Raw genomic sequence first — 21,654 nt, forward strand, 5'->3', positions numbered from 1 at the left:
TTCTACCTAGCGCTATCTCCTAACGCTGCTGGTTTTGACTTGATGTAATTTCACATTGCTAGCAGGGTACATTTTTTTTTCCGTAACGGGGACTCAAAAGACAGGGAGAAAGGCTTTCTCTTTCCTGTTCAGTCGGCATGCGAAGATTTGGGGTTTGTTTGCAAGTACATAAGGGAAGAAAAGCTTTTGCAGTAAAAGATTACCCACAAAATAACGAAGCAGCATTGTGATGATAAGAGCCAGCACAAGCTTTTAATCAAAACCATTTGCTTTTCAGGAAAAAATAAACATGTTTGCATGGGGAGATGGTCCTTTGCACTCCCCCCGCTCCCCAGACCACATTCTGTTCTTCTTTACACTCCTGTGACTTGGGAACATTCCCAGGAACATACAGAGAATTTTCCTGGATTTTTAGTGAAGTAATTGACAGCAGAATCTGGACCTCTGAATGTTGGGGGTTTTTCCAATTTACAGATGAAAATGCTGCTGTTTAGAAGGAGATTAGTTGAGACATTTCATTAACTGTTTTTCAATTGTGAAACTGATTTGCAGATGTAAAATAATGTTAGCCAGTTTTCTTTATATTTATTCTTACTTGAAAGGCATTTGAAAAAAATAGGAGATCATTGATTGACTGAGATTAATTGTGTTTCTAAAGGAGGACTGGAAAAGAATGGTAGAAGAATGATATGATTTGCTAAATGTGTCTGGAAAACGATACATGACTTGTGCTTTATTTTTCATCTTGCTACTGCTGCCTTCATGGGGCAAATACTTGAGCAGTTCAGCTGCTCTTATTCAGGAGACTAATAGTAACGAGAGTATATGTAATAAATGTAATAGCCGTGATAGCTTGCTTTCAGGATGATAGCTGCTGCCTTTGTTTGTGTTACATTTATTGGAAAAAAGGACTAACTGGAGCTACAGGGATGGAAAACATCGGGCCTCTTGTTTAATAAGCCAGTCGTGTGTGTGTGTGTGTGTGTGTGTGTGTAACAGATCTTTGCTGTGTATTTTACATACATACTTGGTGACTCTGTTAGGGTTCCTAGGTAGGTAACACAGTGCCTTAAAAAGAGGAAATAAAAAGCAATGTGGGTTAGCTGGAACAAAGGGAAGGCGATTCCAAAGGAGGAAAACATCCGAACAAAAGCGGAACGTGCAGTCCCATTCTGGCCAGAAGTACACGAGGCCAAACTTTTACATGTTTGCTCCTCCTTCAGCCAGCCAGCCACATGCACCCGTCTGATCGTTGTCTTGGGCGAGCAGGAGGTAGAAATACTTGCCTTGTTCTTTCACTGGGTTGCTGGGTTAGTTAACTGTTTGCAAGACGAGGACGTAAAGCAGCGGCTTTTTAGCTCGTTTTGAATTGTCCTTGTCGGTCACTTCTGCTGCACACTGATGCAATTAGGGGCTGTGGGTTTTGATCTTTAGGTAAACACTGCAGCTGTTTTCCCAGGTCTCTAATGCCCTTTTTTTCCTGAAGTATAAACGTGTTGCCGCAATGAGGCTGAGATAAACAGCAGACGTAACTCCTACAGCAGGTAAACCGCGCTGTTTCTCATGAAAGACACCCAAATAATGAGGTAATGCTCGGACGTACTTTTCTCACTTGACGTGTTTCATCTCCACCTTTGCCTCGGTGCTGGGATCAGTTAAACAATTCCCGCGTTGCTTCTGAGCGGCGTCTGCCTCAGGAAGGCTCTTTCTCAGAGAAAAGACGTGCGGCTCTGATGCCTCGGTGCTCCGCGCGGGGCGAGATCAGCCCGAGCGCGAGTGTGTGCCGTGGCTCTGCGGTACCGGTGCTTCCACTGGCCGCCCCGGGTGCTTGGGGAGGTGCTGCGCAGCGCTGCAGCCAGAGCCGGCTCTCTGCGGCACCGAGTGTCCGGCCGCGGGGGCAGTTACAGAGCGGATCCGTGTATCCAGCCCAGGCTGGAAAAGGATTCCTCTGGCGTTTGTTTTTACTTTCCTTTTTATTTTTTTTTTTCATCTTTCTCTAGTGCCCCGTGCTTAGAATAATTCTGATAAAAATCAAGAAATGTCGTGTTTTCAGTCGGCTGCGAGAGCGCTGCCCAAGCCCTGGTTGTGTTGTTAACTACTTTGTGCTGAACAGAGCTGACTGGCCATGAGGAGAGGTGTCCCTTTTGTTGTGAGAGATAAGAAACAGTGATGTGTGGAATTTTTATATAAATGATGGACATAAATGATTTATGAATGTAAATGTTCTGATGGATTAGTAAATCTGATCTTTTTCGGTGCACAACAAATAAAAACGGAAAGGAAACACAGCAGTAGTTTTTAATTAATTCAGACCATCAGTAGCATGATTGCAAGATGAAGTTAATTATTATAATGAAATGTTTGATGAAATTAATGTGACTCCAGCAGAATCCGGCTTTTCCCTAATCATTAATGAAGCTTGTACTATATTTCTTGAAAGACTGTAACAGACATGTTGTTACACACAAGAAGCTACTTTGTTCTGAGAACAAACAGGGGAGGTAAAGGAGTTAAAGACCATGATGCAGCGGCAGTGGCAGCCGTTTGGTAGTGAAATTCTGGAGGATTTTTCCAGTGTAAAATTTGTGAATGTGTCTGTGAACTAGGCGTAGCTTTTAGATTGTGGTTTGTATTTCAGTGCTTATTTGGGTTTGCTGTTAGTAGCTGAAAGAGAAAGGTCTATTAATGGCTATTCTGAGTGCTTTTCTTTTTTCTCTTGGCTAGCTGCAAGTGATGGCACATTACGAGTTCCGTTTTTCGGAGTCAGCCCTAAGCTCTGTGCTAATTCCTCATCTTTCTTGTGTTTTTCAGGCAGGTTTGCTATTAAACTCAGTGTGGCTGGGTCCTGGGAAAGGCTTTTCTTGTTGAACAAGCAGGCAGGGAAGAGAGTTGAAGTGTAAATGAAAAAAATAATGAGAAAAAGGAAAATTCTTCATCAGTTGTAGTTCGCAGGGGAATCCATAGAAGTGAACTATCCGATCCACGGGAAACAGTTAAGTGCAGTCTCTCAGGAGTATGTTCACCTCCTCACATCGACACGTAAGCACGTGTCTTGCTCTGCGTTTCGCACTGCTCAGGATTTGTCAGCTGAGGATCTCAAAGCACCGCACAGCTCGATGCTGGGATCCTTCCAGCTGCACAAGTTCACTTTTTCTGGTTGTTTATCGCTCGATGACATGCGGGATGAGGACGGGCATGTCTTCAGTGGAAGAACCGGTCACAAGGCAGTGGGAAACGCTGATGAAAATGATGTTAAGGGTTCTGGCAAGCACAAGGATGTGTCTCTGCCGTTCAGGACATGGTGTAAATCACAAGCAGTTCGATTGCATTTCTCATCTTCCACGTTTGGTTTCGTGACCAGGTCACTGCTGCCGCTTCGACACTCGCAGTAGGAGATTTCACGGCCTTTTCTGTTGGGCAGCGCTAATGCTTGTCCACGAGATATTAATAGTTTCGGTGGATTCGCAGCTGAAATCGCGGGGAGGCTCAGAGCCCGCTTAGGAGAGGCTGAACGGGGGCGGCTGCCGAAACCAAAGACACGGTGCTGACCGGGCCTGACAGCGGGGCCTCTGAGGGCCGCCCTGCGGCAGGCAGGGGCCGCGGTCCCCTCTCCCCATGGTGGCCATCGCCCCCCCGCCCCCCCCCAGCCCTTTCCCCGCCGGCCCCGGGCCCGGCCCGCCGCCCCGGCTTCCCTCATTCCCCTCAGCCGAGGCGGCTCCTTCTCCCGGCGGCGAACAGATCAGGCGTCCGCCCGGCCCGGCCCGGCCCGGCCCGGCCCCGCTCCGCCGGCCGGTGCTCAGGCGGCTGCCCCGGGCGGCCCCGCGGGTGCAGGCGGCCGCGGCCGGGCCAAGGCCGGGGGGGGGGGGGAACGGACCCGGCGGGCGCGGGGCCGTCGGCGGGCGGAGCCTGCCCCCTGCTGGGGCGGGCGGGGGCCGCGCTGCCGGGGCCGGGCTCCCGCCGCCGGGGCCCCGCTCCCGCCGCGGGCAGCGGCAGCCCCGCCGCCTTCTCCGCGGCTGCCCGGGCCGCCTGCGAGCGCCGTCGCGCCGGCAGCTGCGGGAGTGCGCGCCGCGGGCAAGTGTGTGCTCGGGGAAAGGCGGGAGGGAGCCCCGGGGCGCTGCCGCCGTCCGCCTTCGGAAGAGCCCCTCGCCTTTCCCCGCCGGAGCGGAGCGGAGCGGAGCGGAGCGGGGGCCGGGCGGGCGGGGGGGCAGCGCGGGAGAGGCGGCGGGAGAAGCGCGTGTTCCCGGAGCGGCGCCTCCGCGGGCGCGGCGGGGTGCGGAGCGGCGCCGCTGGCAGCCGCGCGGTGTCCGGGACGGCCACCGGCGAGCGTTGTGCTCGGTTGTAAGGCGGGTCGTTGATCTGCTGGGAGGTTCCCGATCTCGATCCGGAGGAAAAGTTCCGAGCGGGGTCTTCGGTTCCCGCCGACCCGCGGGAGGCTGCGCCGGGGAGCGAGGCCGCCTCTCCCCGCGGGACGGAGCGGGCGAGGCGGGGGAGCCCGGGCACCTGCTGCTGCCCCTGGGCTCGCAGGCCCACGGCTCGGCTGCCGAGGCCTTGTGCTTCCACGCGGAGGAGGGAAAGGGGGAGAAAACCGCATCGCAGTGACCCCGTGAACGCAGCGCGGGCAGGCGGGTGCTGTGCCCGCGTTCCCCGTGAAGGGCGGGTGGGCAGAGGCTGCGTGGCAGCGAGTCCAGGGGGTCGTCCTGGGTGAATTGTGGTCGATACCCTGGAAAACAGTTTCGTGCGTTGCTGTTAAAGGCAGCGCTAATAAAACTTTGCAGTTAATGACTACTATCTGTTGAATTCCCACAGTATTACTGTGAGCAGAGGACAGGGTCCAGCAGGCTTTAAAAGTTTGGAAAACACCTGGGAGACACTGACTCTCTTGGATTTCACGTAGTTCTGATCCTCCTCCTTGTCAGTCACACAAACTCCCCTCCTGCTGTTGATTTCCTTCTGCTGCTGTTTGTCACGGTTTTCCTTGCGGAGGTCTCAGGGAGCGCCCTCCCAGTTGAAGTTAGGGAGCTCGCTCTCCATGCCTAGAAGTGCCCCAGTCACCACCAGTTGCACGGTCCCCGTGAGCTGCCTGCGGCTGTGAGGGCGGTTTGGTTGTCAGTCGTCCCAGGGAACCAGCAAGCTCTCTGCCTGCTGGTACGAATGAGGCACTGCCAGCCCGCCCTGCTGCCTGCGGCCTCTGCTTTTTTGTGGGGCCATTGGGGCCGCTGGCACAGAACCGTGGTGGCACTGGGCATATGGCCATGCTTTCGGATGGGTTTGGGGGTGGAACAGTAGAGAGGAGCGTGTGGTACGGCTGAAAACATGCGCTAATGTGTCGCTGCCTTGCCCTGGGTAAAGGGTGTTTCTTACTCGTGATATTTTCTCATCCTTGGAGCGCGCGAATTCATTTTGGTTCAGGAAACCCGTGTAAGGCCTGGGTATCCTTTAAACTGTGTTCCACATTCTTGCAATGGCAACGGGAGTGGGGCGCACAGCTGGTGCGTGGCCTCTGCCCTCGTTTGACACCAGTTTGGGTTTGTCCCGCCGGGGTGGGAGGTGCACGGTGCTGGCCGTGCTCGGCACCTTCAGGAGGTCCAGGTGCCGTGGTTAGACAGGGACTCTGAACGGGGGTCAGCTGCTCACCGGGAGTGGTTCAGATCTTGTCTCTAGGGTCAGGTCCTCCAGCTCGACGTGAGAGTCATCTACAAAATAATTAATTCCGGGACATTGTGCTAACTCAGCTCTAGTCATCACGCCGGTTTCGGCTTAGAGAAGCAGAGACTTAAATGCATCAGTTCCATCAGTTTGCTCTTCCCTGGTCTATGACGGATACACTAAGCTCATAGGAGGCAGGGAAGACCATGGGAAGATTTTGTGTGATTTGAAGGAGAGAGGCTGTTACCGTAAATACTGCTTTATTACCCAAGCCGCTTGAAACGCCGACACACACACAGTAAAATAAAGGCAGGAAAAAAGAGCTCTCGGTAGCAATTATCACACAAAGCAAGTGACAGCCTCCCCTGTTAGCTGGAATAATTTGAGTTATTGGTTAAAATGTAAAATGCAAGTCTTTGCATATTTAACATGTCTCTCAATTTTTGTTTCTGATTCCCAGATCTATTATAAAGTTATTAAAGAAATTGAGCCAGGAGAAGAGCTCTTGGTGTATTTGAAGGAAGGTGGTTATTCACTTGGGAACATGGCGCCCAGCATGGAAGGTAAGGCCTCGCTTTGCTAGACAGGACCCTTTTGCACCTCTCGCCAGCGTACCTAGGAATGTGGAGAACCCCAGTTAGTGCTGAAATGGGACAAAACTCTGATCTGGTACCTGCCCCTTCTGTAACTGCTAATATTTTGTGCTTATTTTCACTCTTTCTCTGGTGAGAGTAGCTCTCTTGGTCAATGATAGCAAGCTGGTTTTTATGAACCTCAAGGCATGCAGCAGATTGATTTGCTTCTTCTCTTTGAGGAACGGTCTGGTTTTGAATATGATTTGAGGTGCCTTCTTAATGCCCAGGGTCACCCAGGTTTCTTTGGGTGTAATAAAAATGGGCCAAACCATTCCAAGGCTTGCAAGACACTGGTCTGTAGAGGTTCAGATTGCACAGAAAGGGGGATCCAGGCAGAGGATGGAAGAGTCATCTCTAGAATTGTTGTTGCTAGAATACAGACACCTCTGAAACCCTGAAGCGATGCAGCGAAGGCCAAAAGAATGATTATTTTTCAAAGAAAGGTCATATTTTTCTTACTGCAATGTCCCTCCTGCCTTGCAGTGAGTCTGTGGCCAGACAAGGTGCCTCGCTCAGAGTGGCTCGCAGAGGGAGAAGTTTCCTAACTGCGTATTGTGTGTGGAGCCACCTGAAAGACGAAGCCTTACTCACTGCTTTGTATATTAGCATAACCAATTTCCTCTAAACATCCTGCTGTTAATTACTGCTGTTCAGTCGGCACACAGACTGTCTGAAAGCCCCCGATGCTCTCCAGGCTAAGTGAGCGTTCTCTAGCGAGTTAGAGCGCGGAGCAGCGCGCTGAGAGGTTTGGATTCTCTTCCTGCACCAGAACAGTGCTATGTGAAATTCGAGAGGAGGTGTAGAGAGGGATGGGACCAGAGAAGGAGAAGACTTTGAGTCCTTCTTCCTTCTTCGTGGTGCACAGAGAGGGCTATAGGGTCCTTAGATTTTAACGAGAGGCCCGGAGCTCTCTGCTTGTCACTCTGGTACACGGCTGAAAGCTTTGGGTTCGATTTTAGTGTCACAAAGAACAGAAGCATTTGGTGCTGCAGAGTAAGAACAGCCAGAATGCCTGCAGTGAGGTTACGGGCCTAGCTCCGGGGTTTGGGAAGGAGGCACAGGCTGAGCCGATGCGCTGAAGAGACTGTGGGGAGTTGGGGGGCGTTGTTCCCTGGGGACAGGCTGCTGCTCGCCTGCTCCTTGCAGCGTCCTTGCCTGCTCCTCTCTAGTAGCTGCTGCTGGCTCTTGTCAGCGACAGGAGAGCGGGACACAAGGCCTGAAACATTCGGGCAATCTCAGAGTGTCGCCAGGGGTTTTTCCCTTTGTTAGGGTGCTGTTCTCAACATTCACCGGAGGCTCTGGCTAGTGCTTGGTATCCCGCCTCGGTCACTGCAGGCGACAGCCTGTCAGTGCAGACACTCCCTGCAGTGCCAGTGCCAGTGCTCTCTTAGGGAGACGAGGAAAGATGTGCTACCCCGTTCCCCAAAACGTTATAGAAGCAAGGCAACAGCACAGGCATAGCTAGAGAACTCCAGAATGGCACAGGTTGCTGTTTTAAAGCGGGCGGCTGCAAGTCCCGAGGTGAGTGCAGAACCCTCTCGCGGCAGAGCGTCGCAGCGAGGTGCGTTGCGATCCCAACAGCAGGTGCGAACCAGCCTGGATTGCAAAGCTCTGCTCTGAGGGTTCGTAGTCTCCTTGACACTTGGTGACAGGAACAGTTAGAGAACAGGGTAAAAGGCACCTGAATTTTTTCAAGTGGAGAAAATATTTGGACATATCACTTATGTCTTTTTCTGTTCACTCATTGAACATAGAGCCTGTTGCAGGTTTCACATTATCATTTGGTGGCTAGTGTCTACAAATACATTTCCATATATATTTATTCTATATTATTTATTCTGTATATTTCAATGCTTATATTCTGCCAGTCATTTTTAAACTGTTAGTTGTAAATACTCTTCTACATAATGAATAACTGAAATTTGGGTTGCCTCACCTGGACATCCTAAAATACTTTTTTTTTCTTTTACCTGTATATGAATATAATTTTCAGATTCAAATTTGCAGTGAAACCCTTTAAGAGTGTACATACGATATGCACAATTAGTTTGAAATATTTCTGAGAAAAGGGATAGTTTGAGGATTAGTGCTGCTGTTTGAGGATTAGAGCTCTTTTGCCAAAGGTCCGTGGGTGAAGTGAATGAACAGGCAGCGCGGTAGCTGCTGGCTCGCTGAGATGTCAGGTTTGGGATTATTCCTTCAGTGTTCTCCTAAAAAAAGTCAATAATTTTCTTGAAACCAACGCACAGAGGTGAATGATTTCTGGATGCACAATGATGCAGTAAACCCATGCCTTTTTTTTTTGATGTCAGGGAGAAATCAGAAAGAAACCTCACCACTGTTCTGCATTTCTGTTTCTAACAGGCTTTTATTCGAACAAGCAAAAAGTGCTCCTTGTTTTCTGTCTTTGCCATTATGTGACGTTTATCTGTATCTTCCTGGTAATGTCTAGTGCTTTTGCCACATAATTGCTTTCAAATTACAGTAGGCCAACATTAAATATTTGACTTCCTAATACTTTTTACTTTCAGTAATGCTATCTCCCTGCTGCCTCGCACCCCCATTTCGATTCTGAATTAACAAGAAAGAAAATGCAAAATTGTTCCACACAAAGATAATTATCATAAAAATCTTTTATCCAAACCCCAGCCAAACACAGCAGACCCCTTATCACTGCAGGAATTTTGAGTAGGGCACTTGAACTCCTTTGAGATTCAAGTCTGGTAGATTAGCATGTAGATGCCACATAATTGTGTTCCCCTTGGTTTCTCTGAAAGCTATTAGGCACTGATTTATTTTTCTGTTACATTCCTGCTTTGTCCTGAGTGTTACTGATGGAACTTAAGATAGGCACATATAACCATAGATTTGACAAACAAGACATAGGGAACAGGCAGCAATTTTTTTGTAACTGGATTTTTCTTTTCTTTTTATGCCCGTCTCCCTGTGAGATACTGAAGTAGGAACCTTTTTTGAAGGGCAGTATTTTTATTTTTGGTGCTTAAAGAAGGAAAAAAACCCCACTTTAATGAACCTGAAGTCTGCGAACTTGGTGTCTGATCTAAAGACACAAACCAGACACCAGGTCTCCTCAGTTCGGTCCTGAGCCTCCTTTGTTACTTGGGCTTCGTTCTTGCAGGGTGCGGGTCTGGCCCGCAGAGCACAGGCCAGTCCTTTCCCTGCAGGGTACTGAGGGAGAAGGCTGATCTCCAGCTTCTGACGTCGGGAAACAGGAAGGCTGGAGGAATGGGGTTGGATATTGCTCTGATACAGTCAGCTGCTCTGCCGGGCAGCCAGTTCCTCCTCTGATGAACCTGTCTGAGCATCAGAATAGTGTTTGCAACCAGTGGCAACGTGCGTAACGTGACCACATGGCTTTTAATCGTGTTTTTGCCAGTTCCCTAATTCTTCTTTTCAATAAATACTTCTTTTCCCAAACCCGGATATTCTGAAGCACATGCATTTATTTTCTTGTCATCCAACTTTTCTACCTATGAAAAAGCTCTTGTGTTTGATGGTAGAAGAGGAGCGTTGTTGTTGCTGAAGCCCGAGCCTGTACAGGGTTTTTTTCAACTTAGTGACGTGCGAGGGCTGGAGCTGTCAAACCTGTGTAGCTCTGAAGGTGTGCAAACGCAAAAGGAAAAACTGCACATGCCTCAGCTGAGCTGGCTTGTTTCTTACGTTTCTTGACAAAAGTCTGATGGGGGCAGCTCCTCAGCTTGCGTGAACGTAGCGACGCCGGCTCTGCCGACTGAGGAGCACATTGTATTGGGTGTAATGTGTGTGAGATCTGTAATGCTGCTGACAAAGGACAAGGAGAATTAGAAGCAAAATCTCTTCTCGTAACAGTTATTACTGAGGTTATTAATGTATTTCATCTGTCTGCTTGCCTGCCTGCTCTGTAATCTCATAGAAAGGACAAACCATGTTACTCTCGTGGATAACAGGTAGTGCCCTGTCAGGTTGGGTCCGGGGGGGGGGCTTGCAGGTCATCCATCTTCAGCCAGGTATGTAGTAAACTCTTCTCCCTGGCTAGCTTTCCAAAGCCAAGGTGGCTTTCCGATTCCTAGAGGATAGTTTGGGTGGAATGAGATGCAATTAATCACGTAAATCTCAAACTGAAGTAGGAAGAATTAAGTATGGATTTGCAGAAGGTATTTTGATGCATTTTCTGAGATTTAAAAAAAATATATAAATAAAAATCTCTGTTTCCTCCCTTCCAAGCTTTCAGGTCTGGGCAATTGCCAGTTTGAGCCTGAGAGATGCTGGGAGTTTCGTAGGAGCTTCTTAAGAGGTGAAGGTACCTGGGAGCTCCCAGTCCCGAGGGCCTTCAGTGGCTTCTGCAAAAAAGCCTTCTCGTGTTGAGCCATCGCTGTGTTTACCAAAGAGCGAAGAGGGGAAACGTTTGACTCGGGGGGTGAATTCTGAGGGAGATGGACACCTTGCCAGAGCAGTTCCACGTTATCTGGAGTTAGTGAGGGATTTATCCTGTTACTCCACAGTTCAGTGGGCTGCGTGAGTCAGACGGACTCCTATCCCACGTACGTCTCGAGGAGGCGAAAACAGAACCAAAGCAAGGTCACGTTTGTTAATGCCAGTGACACTTTGGAGTATGGCTTGACGTCTGAGACTATGAAAGCTGAACGTTGTAGCAGATAAACGCTAGTTTCAGAGCTAATGTGAATTCATTAATAACGAGGAGAGATGGCATGATGAGATTATTGCCTCAGCCCATGCAGCCCCTGCGTTCGGGACACTTGATGCTGTGAGGCTTGTCTCTTCTCACCCGAGTTACGGATGTGTGGGGAGTGAAAAGGTACCTAAACACACCTAACCACAGCCCTTGCCCCCCTCACTTGCTGCTTTCACACTAAGAATGTTTTTGGTCTATAAACACGCGCAGATGAAATCTTAATTTGACTAGGTAACATGGTGTGCTTCATGCTGCTGTTACAAGTAAAATGGAATAACTAGACATAGGATGATATTACAATTATTTTTTTTTTTTTTTTCTCATAAAAAGTAGTTTGGGTTATTTTAATGGTAGGTTATACACAGTCTCTCGATACTGCTGGGTAGTTTTTTATATCCTGATTTCCAGGTTTCCCTCCCCAGGGACATAAAACACATGAGATACATACTGGTACTGTTCTACAAAATGCCAGTAATCAGGATTTCTCTAAGGAGTAGAGCAGGGCCTGATCCATTTCATTGTGAGCCTGCTGCTAGCAATTTCAGAGCATACAATCTGTCAAAACGAGTTGAAATGGGAAAGATACAGGTATTTTCTTCCCTTAGGTTTCCTTTTTTCGTTAAAATCCCTCCCACCCCCCAAAGGAAAATGTTGACCCACTGGGTTTTCTTTCTTTTCACATCCCTCTCTTCTGCAGTTCAGGAAGTCCTGTAGCATCTCTGTGTTTTATTCATTCCTTGTGTGGACAGGGTATCGTACCACTAGACACGCCGCTTGGAGAAATAGCAAGGCTTCACTGATTGTGTCTTGGTGGTATTTTCTTTTTCAGCTGTGTCTGACTTTTTCCAGTTTGTGGGCATGCTGATACTTTCCGTGTAGGTGTGGACCACTTTGGGTTTCATCTGCCTACACAGCTTGCTGTAGCAGCTTATGGGATCTTGTCTTTCTTAGTCAGCGCAGAAGCAAGTTGCAGACACCCCGGCGTGCAGGGCCACGGGTCGAAAACCACAGCCTGAGTTTAAATAGGCTGTATTGAGAGAACCAGAGAAAGGAGATTATTGCCCGAGTGCAGGCGGGGAAGCGGCGGTCGCTGCGTGTGACACTGCCTGTGCCTGTGCTTGTGTCGCACTTGTAACAAAACGAACCCTGCTTTCTATAAAACACAATTTCGGGCCTTAAAGCACAGCCTAAGTGGTTGTAATCGTGCCAAACTTGGGGCAGACAAGTGCACGGGGTACTTTAAACCGAGGGTTTGCTGCAAGGTTGTGGATTTTGAAAACAGCTCCCAGCAGAGAAGCCGCCACGAAGCCGCGAGCGCGGCCAGCACCTTACCCCACCGAGCAGCAGCGCTCGGGGATGGCTCAGCTCCACCACAGCAGTGGCTTCTGGCTGCGTCTCTTAGAATCCTTCCACCCTTCCCCCCGAGCTAATGCCTTTTACTCCTTGACAGTAAAGTTATCAGAAAGAGAGAATAAAAGTTAATACGAAGCAGAGCCCCGGAGTCCAGAGGAAGAGGGTAGGGGCGGACAGAGAGATGTGGCACCAGTGACAAAGTGGTGGCTGGAAAGCTTCTGGCTGCTGGGTGGAGAAACCCGGAGCTATCCCGACTCCCTCGCAGAGGTTGTTCTCCTGGAAAATTTACAGCTCTGAGCTGATTGTTTGGCTTGGCACCACGGTCAGGATGCTGCCTTGTAAACTTAATAATAGCTGCCCTCTTTTTAATTTGTTTGACCTTGACTACAATAATTTATTATGTGCATTAGATCTTTTTTTAAAAAAAAACCCAACACAGCACAACAACAAAGAACTTGGCTCCCTTTTCTTTCTTCCGTCGTACTCTGGTTTTGACCTCGCATTCGATGGTGCTCTGTTCTTCAGCAGTTGTGCGGGATGAGTTAAGAGGGTAACATTAGAGAGACCTTTTGTTAGGAAGGACCTTCTCCAGGTTCGTGCTGTGGCAATTTGGTTTTCCCAGTATCTGTCTTTGCATGAGCGTGGTTTTCCCCGGCAGCCCCTTGGAGGAAAAGCACATTTGTATTTTCAGAAAGGCTCCTTGCAAACGCACGCGATACTCCAGAATAGCCCCAGTATTCTGTGTGTCTGCTAATTCTTGTAGTTCTCTACGTCTCGGCAGAGGCCAGGACACAAGAAAACAAGATCTCTTCTAGTTGTGTGATTTATGTTTTTTTTCTTAAGGCTTAAAGTGAAAGCAATCTGCTGGCACAGCCTACCTTGGTTTCTCTCTCCTGTCACTTGCAAATTTCCTCTGTGTATGTGTGTGTGTTTGATAGATCCTCACAGGATATTGCCTTTTCTTTACAAGCCCAGTGTCAAAATCATCTTCTCTGTCTGTTGTAGAAGAGCACACGTTCCGCTGCGAGGACTGCGATGAGCTGTTTCAGTCAAAGCTCGACCTGCGGCGACACAAGAAGTACACCTGCAACGCCGTCAGCTCCCTCTACGAGACCCTGAATGAGGAGATCAAGCAAGAAGGTCTTGGAGATGGACAGGTCTACGAGTGCAAAGACTGTGAGAGGATGTTCCCCAATAAATACAGGTACCGGCAAACTGCCAGACCCTCCTCTGGGCTGCCCCTCCGCGCTGCTCCTGCCCCGTCCTGCCCGACGATGGGAAATGGGCGACCAAGGTGGGAGCTGGGCGGCTCGCGACAGCTGCGGGGATGTGCCTCCCCTTTCTCCCCAGCGTTAAGGCATGTCCTGGTTGGGATCCTTCAGTATCACTGGGAACTCGACCTCGGTCTCCTAGACCGTGATGCTTCTCCTTACTCGGCGGTGGAAGCATCCGCAGAGCGTTGGCAGTAGGAAGTTTAGACGGTTGTTTTCTGGGCTCCCTGTGACTTTCTCAGGGCTGCAGCAGACCTGGTTGGTGCTGCAGCGGCTGCTCCCGTGTGATCTGGTTCCGAGGGAAGACCGTGGTATTACGTTCTGGCAACGTTTGCATGAAGCCTTTTTTTATATGTAATTCTTGGTCCTTTGAGATCGGTGGGTAGAAAGAGGCGGTGTTGCACTAAGAGCTCTTAACGTGGTCATGACCTCCTGTTCGGTCTTGCGGAAGCAATTAAAAAAATTCTGTTCCAATCAAATTTTTTATTTTACTTTTTGTTTTTTGAAAAGGAAATGTTCAGGAAGAGGTTTTGTGTTCCCCAAGCTTTTTGGTAATAGAAGGCTGAAAAGGAAAAACAGGAGATAGGATATTCTCCAGCTCAAATCATTATTTGCAATAATGATTCAATTATTATGATAAGGCAACTCTAAACAAGAATTAAGCTTTTTTTAAAACGAAAAATTCAATAAGTGTAAGCTGAAAATTTGCATCTTGCAAGCATAATGTGATAGTAATCAAAATAGCTTTAAAGCAGATCTTTGAGATTTCTGATTCATTTGGAATTTGGAACTGAAATGGTTAAATAATAGGAGCCAGTTTTGAAAAACTGAAGGGTTTTTTTAATCGTTTTAGGATTGTGTTTGTTTGCATCCTAAGCCTTTAACTCCTGGGCTGTATTTTCTCCGCAGCATAAGGACTAGAGTTTATCTGTTTACTGAAGGCTGAAGTTCTCGCACACTCACTTCAGTTGGTTTCTTAGGTGAACAAGCACCACACAGAGCAAGATTTGTTATAAAATTGTGAGAACTGGCAATCCTCGGTCAGGTACGGTGTGAGTTGAGCTTAGAGCCAGTGCAAGGTCTCTTTCATTTCAGTTGAAAATTTAAAAAGATGGTGTTCCCCAGCATTAGTCCTTTTGAACTTAATTATGTTGTTACTTTCAGATCTTTTTATCTAGGTGAGTAAGTGCAGAAAAAAATCTATTTTAAAAAATGTAGAGAAAGGTGAACCATAAAGAGCATTCCACTAGTTTGCTTGTATTAAAAAGAGCTTGGCTCTTGGCTCTGTTGTGGGCGTTGTAAAAGTCGGTAATAGACTCTGTCTGCCAGCGATATCTCTGTAGCGGTTCTGTCAGCGCAGTTTGATGTCTTTATTCCTCACCGTGTGTTTCTACATTGGCTACTTTTGATTGGGTACCAGGAGGCTGCAATTCTCTTAATCTTTTTACCTGACAAGAAAAGGAGAACTTCTTTTAAATGTTACAGATATTTATGATTTTAGTAAAATTTCCAGTTCTTTTCTCTCTCTAGCTGTGCTAGAAACGTTCTCCTCTTTAGCTTCCAGCCCTCTGCAGTTTTTATGTTGATTTAGGAAATACCCTTTAGAAATGTGTGTGTCGTCTCCTCTTTGTAACGTCTGTGTGTTTCCTGGCTCCCCTTTGGGGGCCCGGGGCGGTGCTGTGTCCATTTTGCAGGGGTTAAGAGAAGCAGCAACGTTTTAAGTCCCTTTTTCCCTTCAGTGGTTGCTTATCCCTGTGAGGAAGATGTTCAGAGTCGTCTGGTGAAGCTAACTGTAGGTGTTCAAATGACGGGGCTGAGTTAAGATCCCGATTTCCCATGATTTCTTGGGAGAAGCGGGTAGGACCGACCTTGCCTCGGTCAAAGACTGGGCTCACCTTGGGGCACGTCTCCCTTGCGAGCAGTGCTGGTGGTGGAGCAGGGGGCTTCCCGGGGCAAGCACTGCTTTAAGTGTCAGTAGGTAAAAGGGACGAGCAAATGGCTTGTTCAGAGTTAGATCAGAAACGTTTGGAGGGGCCAAGGACAGAACACCGGTTTTCCAGGCCCTGTCCTGATCTATTTTCAGGACCTTCTCCCTTTTCGATTCTTCAGCGTTACCGTTCCTAACGGTTGACTTTACAGACCTTGTAATTACGAAGGAAGCGTGGCAGGCTGGTTACCGGTCGTCAGCGTGCTCAGCACAAATACCTCGAGCTTGAGGCAAAAGTCTGGGTGTGTGCTAGCCTCAGTTTCCAATTTTTGAGCACCCCTAGGTGACGCAGAGGCCTTTTCAAGGTATTTCCAGCTGAACTCAGGTGGGGATACCCCGTCGCTAGGCACAGACCTATCTGCTTGGAAGATGTTTGGAGTTGTGACAGGGGCTCCTGGGCTCGTTGGGTACGTTGCCTTTTAGAATATCGATTCCAAATGTTTCGGTTGGGGTTTTCTTAAGCAAGACCTATAAAGTTCATTTTTTCAACAGGGGAAAGGTAGAGTCAGCAACATCACCGCTCAGTGTGCTGCACTTCAGTGGAGCTGGGGGAGAGCATCCACGTCTATCCCTCCCCCACCAATCTGCTGCGTTTTATGTACTGAGAAAGCCACTGAAACACCAAATATATCCAGTCAGCGTACCTAGATGGTCTTACAATTTTTCAGAAGTTAATACAGATCAAATCAAGAGTGCCACTGGGGAACTGAAATTGAGCATTTAGCAGCTGACTAAATAAATAAATGTTTTGCTAATCCCAGTAGGTACTTGCCTCTAAACAGCATATTAGTTTGTCCATATTTGCTCTAAATAAACTCATAAATCACAGTTAACAGGAACATGTTTTTGTATATGTATATGAAGGGTATATATTTCTTTGTGTAAAAAAATTTGTAGTGTTAAGAACACCATTTCTTTAGCAAAATGAATATTGCTTCTTTAAAATTAGTGGATTGGCAGTTTATAAGGGGCATGCTCATGAATATTAACTCTCTGACTTGAAGGAAGAGGAGGTTCTTCAAGCGAGTAGCAGCCTGGTGGCTGCTGAGGTTCATACGTAGAGTTGCCGGGCAGGCTGCAGCCCCGCCGAGCCCGCTTGTGGTGAAGCCGCCTTCTGCACGATCGCCCTGGTTCGTGAGCCGGCAAACGCCCTCAGGGCGCAAAGATCTCAGTGCAGGTCAGTCTCGGTGCAATTAGCCTTTGCACTGGACAAAGGACCCCAGTGTCAGGTCCGTTCCGCTCCCCCTCGGTGCAGGCAGCTGCCTGCTGGTGCCAGGGTGCCGGTTGGCATACGGTCCCGCTGGGGACGCAGGTCCCCGTAGGCATCGGAGGAGAGGGAGAGCGTGTGGCCAGTCCTGGGGCCGTGTCCAGGCTGAGTCGATCCCTGGGTTTCTAAATCCCTCAGGCTCTGTGGCAGTGCCCAGGGGTTATCTGCTGGGAAGTTGCCCTGCGGCGCTTAATGAAGACTGGCAGGCTTTTCCAGTAGTTTTAATGTCCCTATAAAAAATACAGCCGTGCTTTAAAGTGCCGTAGGAATGGGTTAGTGTCGATCCGTAGGGGATTTCAGGCAGCAGTAGGTTTCACATAAGTTTGTCCTTCACCAGCACTCACAGTAAGGAGGAGGATTTGTAGCTCCCATTCGGCTAGGCTGAAGGCAGCAAGGGACACAGATCTTCTCCCGTTGTTTCTCAGGGCTGGCCCCAGAGGTGCGGGGTTTCCAGCCTGCCGGCGCCTTTTACAGCACTCGGCCTCAGCAGGACGGTTTCCCAGGCTCCGCGCCTGCCCCGCTGCCACCGACCGTGGCCTCCCTTGCCCGTCACACCTGGTTCGGTGGCCCAGCCGAGCGCTGCCTGCTGATGCTCAGGGACAGTGCTTTGGCGTAGGGGAAACGGAGCACCCTGTGCCTTTCCCTGGAAAGGCGTCCCTGCCGTGGCCCTGTTCCAGCAGCCACTTCGGTTTGCCATCATCCTCCTGGTTCAGGAGAGGCTGCCAATTGGCAGAAGTTGAAATTGCCGAGTTAAGTAATAAAAGATGTCTGACATTTAGAAGTGAAATGTGTTTGCACCTTATCATGTTTCTTTCCAATGTTAAGTCGCTGTGTTCTGGGAAGCTGTGGGCTTTGTGCCCATGAAAACGGCAACGTGATAGTCTCAGCAGCAACAGCTCATATCTTGTCTTTCCCTGTGGGGATGCCATAGAAGTCTTGGGCACAAAGTGCTCTTTTTTCCCTTCAGGAACCTGCAGGGTCAGGTCTGGTTTTACCTTGCTTTTCCTCCTTGTAAATGGGCTCGGGTATTTAATGAGAAATATCATAAAAGGCAGCGACATTTTGAGGCAGAATAGGGCAGCTTCCATCCGACAAATAAATGCCAAAAGAAAAAAGAAATGGCGTTTGGTTGTCGCTGCACCTCTCATGGTCGATGTGCCGCTCGCCTCCTTTTCACAAAGGCTTTTGCGGTCCCGCTGCGCAGCAGCACTTCTGGAAATGCCCCAGACCCCATGGGCTCGCGGCCGGTTTCTCTGTCGCCGTCTCTAACCTCCTCTCTCGGTTTCAGACCTCCGTGGCGCGGGGCGGGAGTTGTGTGACAGTCCGTGCCTTGGCTGTACGTGCCCGGTTCAGGTGGGCGCTCGGAGCTGGGCTCCGTTCGCTGCCGGCCCGGGCTGTGGGCTGCGCCCACCATGCGAGGTCAGCCCGTGTCTCTTTCCCAGCCTGGAGCAGCACATGGTAATCCACACCGAGGAGAGGGAGTACAAGTGCGACCAGTGTCCCAAGGCTTTCAACTGGAAATCCAACCTGATTCGTCACCAAATGTCTCACGACAGTGGGAAACGGTTCGAATGTGAAAACTGTGTTAAGGTACAGTGCAGGCCGTGGTCACCGCGGGCAGCTCGGCCTGGGAGAGGGCGCTGGGACCTGGGGGAAGGGGTCCAGAGGAGGGGCGACCCACACTGGCATGGTTGGGTGGCCCGGCCGTGGTGTGGAGCGTGGTAACGTGGGGCGAGAGGTGTGCTCAGCCGGCCCCGGCGTCTCCGTCCGGCTGCGGAGCCGTCGGCCTTGCCCGCAGCGACTCGCCTGTGGCCTTTTCCCGGGCGCTGGAGAGGCTGCCGGGGCGGGAGGTGGGCGAGCAAAGAGCTGCTCAGCTCCGGGCACCGGGCGCTTCGGAGAGCCAACAGCCTGGCAGGGCTCGGCTTGGCCGCGCTCGGCTTGTTGCCGTTTGCCGCGGGAGGTGAATATCCCGCGCTCCTCACGCCGGGAGCGGCGGGGACAAAATAAATGGGAAACTAGTCAAGCTTTCCCCGTCTATACGCTCTTCTCCCTCCTGCTTTGTTTCCCTCCCTCAAGGCGTTTTCTCTTCCAGGTGTTTACCGACCCCAGCAACCTCCAGCGGCACATCCGTTCCCAGCACGTCGGCGCGCGGGCCCACGCCTGCCCGGACTGCGGCAAAACCTTTGCCACCTCGTCTGGCCTCAAACAGCACAAGCACATTCACAGCACTGTCAAACCTTTCATATGTAAGTTGTCACGGCCATCACAGAGCGCTGGCTTTCGCTATAATTGCACGTATCCTGCGGGGGCCCCCCAGTACTGGCTGTCCCTCTGTGAGCAGCCGCTGTAATTTTATAGGTCAGAGCACAAGATGAAATTCCGCAGCGATTTTTTTTTTTTTTTTGGTGGGTTTTTTTTTTTTAATGCTCCCTGTTTTTTCAGTAAACATTCATGGCAGTTTTTGACTTTCTTGACAAGTTAAAAGCCAAGTCTCTCAGCAGTCCTGGCGATGCCATTTTCTCGTATCTTTTCTTTCCCTCGTCTTTTTTTTTTTTCCCTTAATAATTGTTGAATGTTCATGTTGGTGACATAAATAAATAGCTGGCACAGCCTGCTTGAAATGTTTTTCAGGGGTGCCTCGAATCCCGTAGCCATTGTAAAAAATTTGGAATAGTCACAGAGACGAGAAGAAGGTGTTTTTTAAAAAGAGTTTTTTCCTTCTTTATTTACAGCACGTTTCATCTAGATAATTCTTGGAAGCCAAATAAGTAGCAGGTTAACTGTGTCCTTAGTGCTCTCTTTGGTGGAATATTTCCAAAAGGGCATTTTCCCTTGAGAGCCATTCATCTCGTGTCTTGTCATTCTCAGGGTTGTATATTTTTTTAATTGACACAGCACCTATTGGATTTTGATAACTGTGCAGAAAAGTGGATTGTGTCACAACAAAGCTATAGAAATGTTAGGGACTGCTTCCTGACACTCTTCAGAAAGCGTAGTTCAAGCACGGAACGGGATCTGTGTTTGATTCCAGGCTTTGATGTTACGGTAGGGAAGCCACTGAACCCACTTCTGCCTTTTTTTTCCCCCGTTGGTATAATGGGAACAGTATGCCAGAGTATCCTGGGAGACTCGTTTCATTAATGTGTTCTGAGATAATCAGATGGGTGTCAGTGGAGGAAGAAAAAATACTCTTATTGCTCATTTTGATGCAATCTTTCATTTGATGACGGGCACATGAAAGAGATAATTTGAATCTCATAGTATTGCCGCAGTGAGATGAATGATTTCTTCTCATAATCTCCTCACTCTCACCTCATAAGAATTAGGGAGTTGTCAGTCTAAATCAGTGTGTAAAACAACTCGAGACTGATTCTGCCTAGTTCAGATGTGCCAGGTGGAGTCGCAGGCATGAATGTGGAATCCATTAGCAACTGGAGGGGAGCCGTGAGGCAGGATTCACTGGGAAGTTTTTCTTTCCTGCTCCATGGAAGAAAAGGGTTTGGGGTGGGGGGGGTGTGTGTATTTGTTTTTTACAATATTCAACTTGGCTTTAAAAAAACCCCAAACTGTGACTTTATAACTGCAGAACACAGAACAGCAAGAGAGGATGTTACAGGCAGAGTTACTAAATCGTTGCATAACTGGAGACTTGAACAAAAATTTTCCGGTTTTCCCCATTTTGGGACGATGATGTGAGCGCTCATACCTGTAGCACTTTTCTTTAGGGAATTTTGTGCAGCATCGTATACATCTAGCAGCTCCTCCCGAGGTGGAAAATGGGAAAGAGGAACCTGTTTCCCTTGGAAGACTTTGCTTTTGTTATCCTTAGTCTCTTGTAAAGTCTTGCCACGGGGGAACAGTATAACTTCTTTCTTGTAGTATTGCGAATGCGTGCAAGAAAAGTAACGCCAGCGCCACAAACGCAGCGTGGAGCCAGTGAAAGTGCACTCAGTCTGCTTAAGCAGAGCAGCCGTTTATTATCAACTTGTGCCTGTCTTCTAAACCACGACGTAGCATCCCTTGGCCCATGGCAAGGGAGCTGGTTAAAATCAGAAAGGGGTTGTTTTGTTCTGGAAAGAAAAATGTACAAACAATCTTTTAAAGAAATCCACCCAAGCGTGGCGTTTCTTCAGATATCGTTAGCAATTTGAGAGGCAGCTCGCTCGTGGTGTCCTTACACGTGGAAGTGTTCGCACCGGCCTGCTCACGCAGTCGCTCCCACAACGCCAGACGCTGCCTTTGGGTCGGCGCGGCAGGAGAAATACTCGCCCCTTCTGGAGCCGAGGGTCAAGCGGTTAAAGGAGCGTCAGGCCCGAGGCAGGCAGGAGGGGACCGGCTGTCCCGACCTGAGCTCGCCAGCGCCTGGGGGCGGCGCGGGGCGTCCCGCAGAGGCTGCCCGGCGGCGGCAGAGCGCAGGAACAGCTGGGAGAGGCAGGACTGGTCTGTGGGAGCTGTGTCTGGTGTGGATGCTGACCTACCCATCTGCTTAGATTTCTGTGGACACAGAGGTGGTTGTATCTAGTAGACTGTTAGCTTCACGGGAAAGAAATTGAGTAGAAATTTAAGATCTCTGTTTCAATATTTTTTAAGAAAACATTTTAAAATGAGGTAAAAACCCCTAAATAACCCCTTTCTTTGAAAGTGTAAGGTAGCTAAAATAATAAGTGCAACAGCCCTAAAACTGTATGCATACAATAATAGTAGTTCAGGAGAACCGACACGGGTTTTTCGGGTGTGATTGCCAAAAAGTAGGGATGGCTTCAGCGCAGTCATTTGAAAAAGCTGCTACTCAAACATTGAAG

General features: G+C 49.1%; 1 protein-coding gene across 1 annotated transcript in view; it reads left to right on the forward strand.

The window, feature by feature from the left end:
* Positions 1-21,654, forward strand: part of PRDM16 (PR/SET domain 16) — a 213,164-nt gene that overhangs the window by 166,531 nt on the left and 24,979 nt on the right. Inside the window, exons 5-8 of the mRNA XM_086476002.1 lie at positions 6,107-6,209; positions 13,333-13,531; positions 18,295-18,442; positions 18,945-19,098. Coding sequence (XP_086332128.1) covers positions 6,107-6,209; positions 13,333-13,531; positions 18,295-18,442; positions 18,945-19,098 — 604 coding nt within the window. The remainder of the gene's footprint in view (positions 1-6,106; positions 6,210-13,332; positions 13,532-18,294; positions 18,443-18,944; positions 19,099-21,654) is intronic.

Source organism: Leptosomus discolor, chromosome 20 (assembly GCF_034619465.1).
Source record: "Leptosomus discolor isolate bLepDis1 chromosome 20, bLepDis1.hap2, whole genome shotgun sequence".
NCBI lineage: Eukaryota > Metazoa > Chordata > Aves > Leptosomiformes > Leptosomidae > Leptosomus > Leptosomus discolor.